The sequence below is a fragment of the Danio rerio genome, chromosome 22, assembly GCF_052040795.2.
Source record: "Danio rerio strain M-AB ecotype USA chromosome 22, GRCz13ab, whole genome shotgun sequence".
Classification (NCBI taxonomy): Eukaryota; Metazoa; Chordata; class Actinopteri; order Cypriniformes; family Danionidae; genus Danio; species Danio rerio.
Genome location: NC_141042.1, coordinates 13,533,250 through 13,545,000, shown reverse-complemented (window position 1 = coordinate 13,545,000; position 11,751 = coordinate 13,533,250). Strand labels below are relative to the sequence as shown.

Below are 11,751 nucleotides of genomic sequence, written 5' to 3'. Positions count from 1 at the left end.
TTAAAAGAGCCATTTTCTACAGTCTTTAAGTATTTATGGTTGTATTTCTTTCTCCTTGATGTCAGCATGTAATATTAATATTTTGAAAGTCAGGCTCTGGTATGTCCACACACATAGACTAGCCATGATTATCAGGTCACAGTCGGTGCTCTAGGGTTTTATCGATGGTGGATTTGTGCAGTGCTTCTACAATATAGTCATAAACGGTTGTTTTTGTGTGGTCTGTGGATGCCTCAGATTAGTATAATCGCAGATCTACACTTAGAGCCACCAGATGGTGAAGAGCTTTAAAATCCCCTCTCTGCAATAACACACCGCGCAAGAGTGCATTCTCACCATCAGTATTTAATGACAGCATGAAATGGATAGCATTTACTTTCTTTCTCGGCTTTTTTGTCAAGCATTCATGTTGAGATTATTCCATTATATGTACTTTTTTTAAAAATGTACAGTAATTCTTTTTTTATTTTGGTTGAATTTTGGGGCCAACTTAAAGGTGCTTTATCAAAGTTTTTGACTCTTCTAAAGCATAAAAATACTATAATATGTTTACAGATATATGCCAATTAAACATTCCAACCCTGGCTCATTCTGAAAACGTAGTCCCGTGGACGTTTCTGGAGACAGCTAAAATACGTTCCGGGAGGTATGTATTTATGCAGTTTTTGTTTTCGCAAGTCCACGAGAGGCGGCTGTGTGCGCTTTTTCATATCTCAAATTTCTCTCGCGAGTGCCGTTCGTGCCCTTGCTGTTCTCGCGTAAACCCAACAGAGGCCGCTGTCGAGTGACCGTCTGTCTGACTGACTCAATGATTGACTTGGTGACCAGCAAATCGACTAACCCACCCTCCTCCTTCCCTAAACGCAACCAACTTTACCGATTGACCCGTCCGCCCGCTTACTTCCCTAAACTCAGGAAACAATTCATAAAAGCCGTCCAGAAAAGAAAAGCCCTCGTCTGATTTTTACCACGTTTTCAGATTTTACCACATTCTCACCCTGTTATGAACTTGTTTACTTTATTTTGTATTCAGTTTTTGTCTTACCTGATTTCTGGAACCGCTCTTCCCCGGACTCGAACCCAGTCGTCGTCGTGGTCAGCTCCTTCTCTGCGTCTCAAGTCCGCTGACAAGTAACTGGATAAACTGGTTGCGGCCGGAAAGCCCTCCACATGGAGGCAAGCGGTCAGCTGGTAAGCACAAAAAATAAAATGCAGCCATATGTACTTTCGGCTACATAATTGGCAGTCTCCAGAAACGTCCACGAGACTACGTTTTCAGAATGAGCCTGGGTTGAAATATTCTGCAGTCAGATATTCTGCTTTAAAAATGTGCCGGACCGCTGTCTTTGTTTCGGTTCTTTTAACCCGCCCAATGCCACTTTAGCCAATTATATTTCAGCACCCTGGGTTTCCTTGGTGGAAAACCACATATTTCATTTATTCATTCAGAAAGGCTCTGAAAGTGTACGCCCGTGGCCGAAATGCAACCTCCGGTGGATAGTAGCAGAATTTGAAATAAGATGCAGATGCAGAGTTCCACATGAGGGGGTTATTAATTAACAAATAATATAAATATTACAAACGTAAAAATTAGGTGAGCAGGTTACATTGCAACCCTGTAACCCCACAACATGCTACGTGATGAGATTTGCAATGATGAGCACTTTGGCTGTTTGCACCAGACGAAACATGACAGAAATTTAAATGCAGTCATTCAGAAAAACAAAATAGTGCACTCACTGCACTCCAACAAAATGGCAAAGATGGGAAGTACAAATACTTCATTACTGTACTTAAGTAGATTTTCCTGGTATCAGTACTTTACTCCTTTTTACTTTTACTTCTTACATTTTTACACAAATATCTGTAATTTTGTACTTCTTACATTTTTAATTCAGGCTCGTTACTTTGGTTTTCATGTGTTTTGTGGCGCGATCTATATTATTTCTTGTCATTGTGCAATTTGAAAGCCTTTTTGATTCAGCCAATCTATTTTTCATTACGCGTCTGCGTGCTGCAATGCACTTTTTTTTTACCTCTGATCTCGAATTGTAGACTTGTTTATTTAGGCTTACCACGGGAACAGCTAGCGTGGATAAGACAGAAAAGTCCACAATGTAAACATGACTGATGTCATGTTTTTTGTCATGTTTATAACGGGTAAAAAAGTGCGTTTTGGTTGATCGTATCACAGGTAAAACAAGAGACGAATTCCTGTTCATATTTGGCATTTAAATCCCGGTTTAAGTCTTTCCTCCACTTCCGACCATGTTGTACTGAACTTCTCTGATTAATTTAATACTGCGGGGAAAAAAACTTATCAATCATGTACTTTTTTGTCAACGTTTGTACAGTTAGTACTTAGTTGCAATTAAATACTTATGAACTCTTTATGCAATGAGGTTTTTTTCATTTGTTTCCAACGAGTTCATATTTCCTAGTACAGACTTTATACAGTTTTATAGTTTTAACATGTATATTTTATACACGGTAGTCTTCATTTAAATTTGTTAGATAGATTGTTAGATAAATATTTTAGAACATCAAAAGTATTAATACTGGGTGATTTATGAAGAAAGCAAATGGGGTGTATCTGAGGTGATCCTTGTCAACATTTTCAGCCAAGCCTTTAGTCTCGATTGTCATATTCACTCCTTGGTCGTCAATCTGGCAACCTGCGCTAGCATTTGTTTTGATCCAGGAATGTAATACCTAGTTCAACCACTGGGTGTCAAACTTACTTACTGCACCTTTAAAGGGTTAAGTATGTTACTAATTACTCATCCTTATGTCGTCTCAAATTCTTGAGACCTTCATTCTTCTTCACAAATTCAGAGATTTTAGATGAAAACTGAGAGCTCTGTCAATCTTCAGAAAGCAACAGTCCCGGCTCATTCAAAGTCCAGAAATATACCAAAAAATACATTCTCATGAGCAGTGTTTGGTGTAATTAGTGACAAAGTAACTGTAATTAGATTACTTTTCTGCTGAAAAAATTAGGGATTACTTTTTATTTTTAGGCAATTTAATTACAGTTACTTAAAACGTTCTTGCCCTAAATTCTGTACATAAATTCAATAGTTCTATATAAATCAATTCAGATATGCAGAGGAATTGTTTTTTTATTTGTTGTTGTTGTTTTTTTGTTTGTTATACACATATATTTTACAGAATTCTTTTTATCAACGTGATTAAACATGCTTGGGGGCCTTTCACATATCATACTACGGTTTAGTTAGATTGGTATTTTAATGTTGTTTTTTATTGGAGTGAACGTCATTATGGGAACTTTTATTTTAAAGTCAATTATGTTATTATCATGCCAATGTTCAGATAATTCCGGTTACTTCATGCTTCAATTAAATTTTGACCTTGAAATTTTTTTTCAAATCTAGTGACATGGAGACTTTGAATCTTTGAGACTTCTAGCGTTTTCTTTCTTTTCTTTTTTTGCTTTTTATCTGACAATGTAATTTATTAATTAACAATCTAGACAACTTTTGAAATTAGTATTAGTGTAGTTATATTTGCAAATAGGTTGCTAGCTCATGTTATTATGAGCTATTAGATATGCCATATAAGTCATTTACAGGCACATTAAAGATCTCTCGATGCGCTCTCCCTCTCTCTGTCTGTCTGTGATTTAAAGAAGGCAAATTTAACGTTTCATACCTACAAAACATTTGTTCAAATATTACATTGCAAAAAAAGCAGGACTAGCTTTAACTTATCTATGACTTGGCAAATTGACTCAGAATAATTGGGATAATCAACAGCTTGCTGTGTGTTAAAGGATGCTTTCCATTGGGTGTTTTTTGACTCTGTCATCATTTTAAAAATAATTTTTCGTTTGTATCACTTCATGATCGTCACTTCTGGACATTTCTCCAAAAAAAAAGTTGATTTTGTTGAATCTCTCCTGTTTTGAGAGATATTTTGAAAGGTTGTTTTTGAGAAATTTGGACTCTGAAAAGAGAAATAGTTTCATCCACAATATAGTAACTAGTAAACTAATAGTTTAATTTCTGAACTTTGTTTGTTTATTTTCACAGGCTCTTAATGGCTTTGTGTTGGTGGTCACAGCCGAGGGGATCATTTTCTACTGTTCTCACACTATTCAGGATTACTTAGGATTTCACCAGGTAAATATCATTTTTAACAGTTGACATATTAATGTAAACCCATTTGAATATCTTTGTGATATGAATATTGGGATTGGATGTTGCTGTATATCTAAACATATGTTTATCTCTCTTATCACTCTTTTTATAATAGGATCGGATAAACTTTATTTGTCCCCGAGAGGAAATTTGTCTTGGGCAAAAAGGTGCTACAACGTTGCTCTAGGCAGGCAATACAATAAATAAAACAAACAAAACAATTAAGAACATACATTGTTTACAGAATAAGACCATATATAAATATGAAATAAATAAGGCACAGCACACAGTCAGGTGCTACAGGTGCAGTGTTCTTGGTCGAGTTGAACAGTTTTATCGAGGTAGAAACAAACGAAAGCTTCAGTTTATTGGTCTTACTCATTGGCATTCTCAGTCGTTTTCCTGATGGTTACAGCTGATATTCCCTAAAAAGATTATGTTTGGAATCAACACTAAGATTTATTGCTCTTCTCATGAATGCCTGTTCGTATGGAGTCTGTATTGGCTCATAATGTTTTATTCCTATGACTTTCATGGCTGTTAAATAAACCGACCTCGACTGTGTAGTTGGCTAAATAATATCCAAATCATACTTGTCATAACAATATTTTAGTTATTTGATGTTTATCTGTCCACATTGTGAGGTCAGGACACCGTTTTAATCTGACTGATAATCATGCCCATGTACATGCACTTTCCCAGAATCAAAATTACGTCAGACTCGGTTGTCGGATAATCATTACATAAAGTACTTCTCACCTCTATTCTTAGCACACACACACACATATTTGTTTATGTGGTCCTATCTCCATAGGTGTAATGTATTTCATACTGTAAATATTGTTATTATGCCCTATCCTTCCCCTACTATTAAACCCAACCCTCACAGCAAACCTGTGACAAATTTTGAATCTGAAAAGACCCCATAAAGTATGATTTTTAAGCATTTTTGAATTATGAGGACACAAGGCATGTCTCATCAAACCGGCATAATACTAATTAGTACTGCAGTGTTTCTCTTGAGCAATAGTTTTAATGCTGTAAAATGCGCTTAATCAAATAGGCTTTACTCCCAGATTCAGTCTGGCACGGTGTAATCCAGTTCATCATAATTTACTTTTGAATTATCCAACTTAGGCATCACTGTGCAGGTTTACTTTATGTGCCTACAATGTCCTCCTTTTGTTAATAATAATGCGTTTCCTTGAGATTGTGTTCAGGACAGTCAGAAATGTCCAGTTTCTAGTGGAAATGATGTAAAGATGAGGGAATAAGATGAAGATCAATATCAAAGAAAGAAAGTCTTTTGTGGCAAATTTATTTTCCTTAAAATCTGTGTAAAAAATCAAAATTTACCATTATTATTCTTTAGGTGAACATTACACTGTATATACTATATATATATATATATATATATATATATATATATATATATATATATATATATATATATATATATATATATATATATATATATATTCTTAGCCATGCTATGCCCCTCTTACCATTAGTTTGCTATGACGGAATGATAGTGCTGCCCCCGACTCAATATTTTGTGTCAGTTGCAAGCACATCAGGATACTGAAATAAAAATCTACTTCAGCAACTTCTGGTTCTTTAAAATATCCATATAAGAGTGATAGGAGTTATGTTTATAATTGGTATTGGGGAAATCACATTACAAGTAACACATTTTACAGAAATATTTTAAGCAACTAATAAAATAATGTATTATTTGCTAATTTTCTTGTTATTCTATAGTAAAATATCGGAGTTCTCACTCACTCACTATCATTTGGCTTAGTCCCTAATTTATCAGGGATAGCCACTGTGGAATGAACCATCAGTTACTCTGGCATATGTTTTATGTGATGGATGCCCTTCCAGTCACAAAACTATTTAAGCTACTTTTTCAAACAAATAGCATCATTCACTTTTTCTCATTTATTGACTGACAGCTCTTCTGTTCCCATTTTAAGAGTAGCTGGAGTAAGTGCAGAGCCATTATGTGCAACATGTTAGATTAAAACTATTTTATTTGATCTGTTCAGTCATCAGATTTTTTTTCTTTAAGTTTTTCGTACAGACATCAGCGTGGTCTAAATGTGCCCCATTCATTTAAATCCCCGAAAACTACGAAATATCTCCTGTATTACATATTCATGTGTTGTTGTTTTGGATGATACCTCTTCATTCTTGAAGATTAAACGTGTAATATTCACTCAAATGACGCCACATTTCACATTTTCACAAAAACATTTTACACAATAACAGATAATAATTGGTTCATTTTCTAAGACTTGCATTAAAATTCCATAAATTAACAGAATTAAAAAAATCGATGTAAGTGCCACCTAAATTACATTTTTAAATATACCAAAACAGAACCAAGATACTATAGCTATATTATAGATACTATTACTAAATAGCAATACTATGTAGCCTTGGAGAAAATTAAATATTCAAATAATTTTGAGAGGCCAAAGTTTTTAGTTAAATTATAGTTAGTTCTAGAAATTCTTTTAACCCAACAGCAACATTCTAAATTGTCATTGTTTCATAAACACTGTCCTTTTCCATTTGTCCCAGACGGATGTAATGCATCAAAATGTGTTTGAACTCATTCATACTGAGGACCAGCAGGCCTTCAGGCGCAATTTACACTGGGCCTTGAACCCGCCGCCAGTCAGCACGCAGACAGAAGACTCATCAGAAGGTCAGCAAATTTTCCTTTTACATCATGACAGCACTGCGTTATGTAGAAAATTTACATATATATTCATGTAAAATATGTTTTAATGTGAAACATGATTGATGCAACTACAAATATGAGTATTTATAACTACTGTACATTTTCAACAAATATTGTTGTTGCTTGTTCAAAACACTTATTTAAAATGTACTGAAACAACACAATTTTTGAGTTTTTTTTGGAACAACTTAATGGTTTTATGTTGAAATCAACTTAAAATTGTAAAAACTATTTAGTTAATTTAATCAATTTGCTCTGGGATGACACAAAAGAGATTGTGTAGAACTCAGCATTTTTTAATTGTAATAAAATAAAGCACCCAAACTATTTCAAAACATTATATTCCAATGAATAGCTTAAAGCAGTGGTCCTCAACCACTGGGCTGTGGACCGGTACGGGTCCATGGATCAATTGGTACCAGGCTGCACAAGAAATAATCAATTATTTCCGTTTTATTTATTATCCGAGTCTGAACTATCTTTTATTTTGAAAAATCTTTTATTTTGAAAAATGACTGTATTCTCTCGCTTTCATCTCAGTCACTTGGGCGGCCAAATTTGACCCACAAGCTAGCAAAATTAGTAAGAAACAGATGTCTTAAGCCGCCTTTCCACTGCATATGACATTAGGACACGACTGTTGGAATACACCCCCTTCTGGCAGTCGCACAAAATTGTTCAGTTTTTCTGCTTGGACAACCATGGAATACATCACATCCGGTCGGCCGGTCGCGTACGGCCTAGTGGCAGGAGTTCAAATATTTCAACAGATCTGCAGCTCATATCCAAATTTTCTGCATATGGAGATGATCGGAACTCCACTCAACTCTCGGACTACTCTCCATTACAAATAAATGACTTCCGGTCTGTCGCTTGTCGTTTGTCATGTGCAGTGGAAAGGCGGTCTTAGGAAAGTTTATTTGCTAAGAGGAAAAGGCCCAGAGAGGGACGCGCAAACTGCCAAGGAATGGATCTGCAACACGATCAACAAATCAGATGAATCCAGCATGTCTGTGCAAGAAGATCAACTGCTGGAAATCGCAAATGGCGGCAGCCTTTTAGGGGCTGTTTACATATTGCGTGTTTTCCAGTGTTCATGCAAGTTCGTTATTTCAAATAGAGGTGCACGGCTTGCATGTGCCTGCAACTTCCAGACACACCCAGTTGAATGAATGTCAAGTGGAGCACACCGCGAGTCACGTGACAAGAACTGACTGTTCAACTTGTATGGAATATACACATTTCGCTAAACTAAATATCTCAGACAAACACAGAACACCCAAACACAGCAGTGCTTTGTAATTTTCTTCATAAATAAAACTTGTATAAGATTGACAGCTTGTCATCTTCTTTCCGACCCTACCCCCACCCCCCTTGGTCTGCAGTAAAATTGTAAAGCGTTGACTGGTTCGCGTTGATAGGTTGAGGACCACTGGCTTAAATCGCTTGACTTTAGGTAGTGCGAGCATAAGAGAAGAAGTATGTGTTTTGTGGTTTGACCTTTAGTGGAAACTCCTGGAGTTGCAAAATAATTGTTATGGTCACTAAAATGTCTATTTTAATGAAGCATAACAGCAAACAGAAATGATGGTCAGTGGATAATTCATCTTCGTCTTATGAAGGGCAAGTCATTTGTTATAGAAAAAAGTCCCACTGTGACTTTTCCAACCACAGCAAATTCCATTTTTCTTTTTGATATTTGTCCCCTCTTGATATTTGTTCACATCTTTGAATGGAAACACAGCTAATGAGCCATTGTTGAAAAAAAATCAAGACATGCTACCAATGTCTGCTTTCTCTCTTCTTCTGTTTTCTTTTCCTAGATGGAGATCCTGCCCCAAATATGTCTCTTGTGTTGTGCAACCCAGACCAGCTGCCTCCCGAAAACTCTTCTTTCCTGGAGAGAAACTTTGTGTGTCGTTTCCGATGCCTCCTAGACAATTCCTCAGGATTCCTGGTCAGTGTCAACAAGCTATGCTAAGCTAAAGTATCCATTTTGCTATCAACTGCCAACAAAGTTGCCTACTTAGGAATGTCATACATTTGACTGATTTGATATTACAATGGGTTGAAATATATCTGGCTATTCAGAGTCCCTAAGCCCTAACGTTCCAGATTACAGAACGAGTTAGCATCTGGGTTAGTGCAGGTTAGCGGATTGTAGCCATAGATTTGAGAATTGTTGGAACACCTCTGTAATCCCTCTTAAAGGAGCAATAAGGTCATGGGGAAAAGGTTTTAATTTGTGCTTGAAGAAACACATGAAAATGGTGAGAAGAATGAGACGTTAAGCTATCATTTCAAATTAGCCAGGTTAGCCTAAAATCAAAGCTAATTGGAGGAAAGTCAGGCTTTAGCTATAGAAACAACAGTGAATACTGATGTTTCCAGCAGGCTTTGTTCCTAAAGTATTCCTTTTCCCCACAAGTCTCTTTCTGTACTAATCTTGGCATTGCGCTAGAGATGAAATCGACATGCGTGCAAAGCTCCCTACTGCACAATTCTTTCTCTTTAATTTGCACAGTCTCTCTTTTTAACTTTCTCTCCTCTCTCCCCTCCGTCTTTAACAAATCCATCTCCCTTAAGAATAGCATGACTACGCTTAGCTTGTCAGGAGTGGAATGCTAACAGGGGTCTCCCCATGTGCCCAGCAAAAATTCATTAGCATGAGCTATAAAAACAAGTACCATCAGACTTTTTCCATTACATACTTTTATTTTGTTGTCCTCTTGCCATTTCTGAATGCAACCATTCTGTTCTTTCGGGAAGTTCATAATTACGGCTGATACGCTTTCACGCCCTCATCCCAGAAAGCATGCTTAAAGCATTGCTTTTATTTATGGTAAATGAAATCTAATCCTAATTTGTGTGTTTGTGTACAAGTATGTGTGTCAGTGGCTTAATATGCCGTGAAGTCATTGACAAACTGAGACATTTGTTGTGTGGCCTTACATAAGTAGAACTATTTTAAACAGGCCTTGCACAAGGCGCCATGTAATTCCACATATGACACACTCTGACTAGCTTGCACTGCGTTTGTTAATAGATGACCTGACATGAGCTCTGTGGCCCACATTGAGTCAGAGACAAATGATGTGGTTTGCCAAAAGCACAGAAACAAAATCATCAGCTCCAGCTGTACATGTATTTATTCTACGTGTATCAGTTGTGTACGTCTTTCATGCAAATGTATTGACATGTATTTTATTTGCTCCTTTTGTTAGAGTTGCCAAGATTTACGTTTATTTAAATTTACAGTCCAAATAAACTCTGGTTTGGAATTGCTTTCAATGCTTTCCTTTTTGTATATTGATATTCCTGTAATTGTTTGTACATGTGTTCTTGAAGGCTTTGAATTTTCAAGGACGTCTGAAATTCCTGCATGGGCAAAACAGGCGATTGGATGATGGAGGCCAAATGCCACCCCAGCTTGCCCTTTTTGCCATTGCGACGCCCCTACAGCCTCCTTCCATAATGGAGATTCGAACCAAGAACATGATATTCAGAACCAAACACAAGTTGGATTTCACCCCAATGGCCTGCGATGCAAAGTAATCATGGACGACTGTGTTGATTAAAACAATAAGACGTTATATATGTTCATCTGTACAATATAATATGGTACAAACATCAGCGATGTTGTTCTGCCTGTTTTTAGGGGTAAAATAGTTCTTGGCTACACAGAGGCGGAACTGCGAGTTCGAGGTTCAGGGTACCAGTTCATCCATGCGGCTGATATGCTCTACTGTGCCGAGAACCATGTCAGGAGTAAGATTTTCAGATTTCTTATTAAAGGTGTTAAATGTTTTAAAGTTGCCCACTTTAGACTACTTCCAGAAATCGTCAAAATCCCATTTGATGCTATTACATTTGTAGTGTGGAAGCCATTATTGTTCAAATAGTCACAAAAGGCCACCCACTATCAACATACTGACCTAAAACATTAAGAAAGTGTACCAGTACTAGGTTTTCGTACTATGTGTTGTACCAAAATTCCTGGATTAGGATCAAAACCATAGCTGCCATCCATAGTCTTTTGTTTGTTAGCTTTCCTGCTTGCCTGTAAGTTACGTAACATGGAGACATTCGTTCAGTAGCACTTACGCACAGTGAATGTTTCCGAGAAAATTATGTGAAACAGGATGAGAGAAGAAGGAAGGGTCTCAATGAAATTACCTTAATGCCAGTTGGAAATGGTAGTGTCTACTTTGGATGTGTTCACATTGGACTTTTTTTTTGGCAAAAAAAAAACATTAGCCCTGTTCATTTTGGCAAATAATGTCAGTTCTCTCATTCAGTGTGGTTAGCAGGAGGCAATCCATAGATGTTATAGGAAAAAAGTACATTGCTTATAATGTCAGAAAGGAGACAGACAGATGAGCTAAACACAAGAGAAGGAATTCTTTCCTGTAATCCTATAGATTATGGATGAGATTGGATAAATCCTTGATGTTATGACTAGAGAAGACATGTGAACTAGAGCAGTAAATCCATATCAGTAATTTAATATGGAACCGAAAGCCCGTAGCAGAAAAAAGGTACAATGCAAAAAAAAAAAAACTGTTTTATATATTTAAGTCAATAAATGTGATTACAAATTGTTGCATTGTCCATTGCAGTGATCAAGACTGGAGAGAGTGGTCTGACTGTTTTTAGACTGCTTACAAAGGACAACCGTTGGAAATGGGTACAAGCTAATGCTAGACTTGTCTACAAAAATGGCAAGCCTGACTACATCATTGCCACCCAGAGGCCACTTGTGTAAGTATATCATCCTACTGTCTTACATTCTTTACGTAGCTTGGCAATTTAGCTTGATTTTGATGAAAGACATTTCTT

The 11,751-nt window shown here is 36.6% G+C and overlaps 1 protein-coding gene across 7 annotated transcripts in view; it reads left to right on the top strand.

The window, feature by feature from the left end:
* The window catches only part of ahr1b (aryl hydrocarbon receptor 1b), an 88,907-nt gene that overhangs the window by 46,905 nt on the left and 30,251 nt on the right, over nucleotides 1-11,751 (top strand). For all 7 annotated transcript variants that reach the window (XM_087302752.1, XM_087302751.1, XM_087302750.1 and 4 more), the window contains 6 exon segments: nucleotides 4,053-4,142; nucleotides 6,750-6,876; nucleotides 8,736-8,869; nucleotides 10,261-10,463; nucleotides 10,571-10,680; nucleotides 11,532-11,673. In XM_087302752.1, the coding sequence (XP_087158878.1) occupies nucleotides 4,053-4,142; nucleotides 6,750-6,876; nucleotides 8,736-8,869; nucleotides 10,261-10,463; nucleotides 10,571-10,680; nucleotides 11,532-11,673 (806 nt within the window).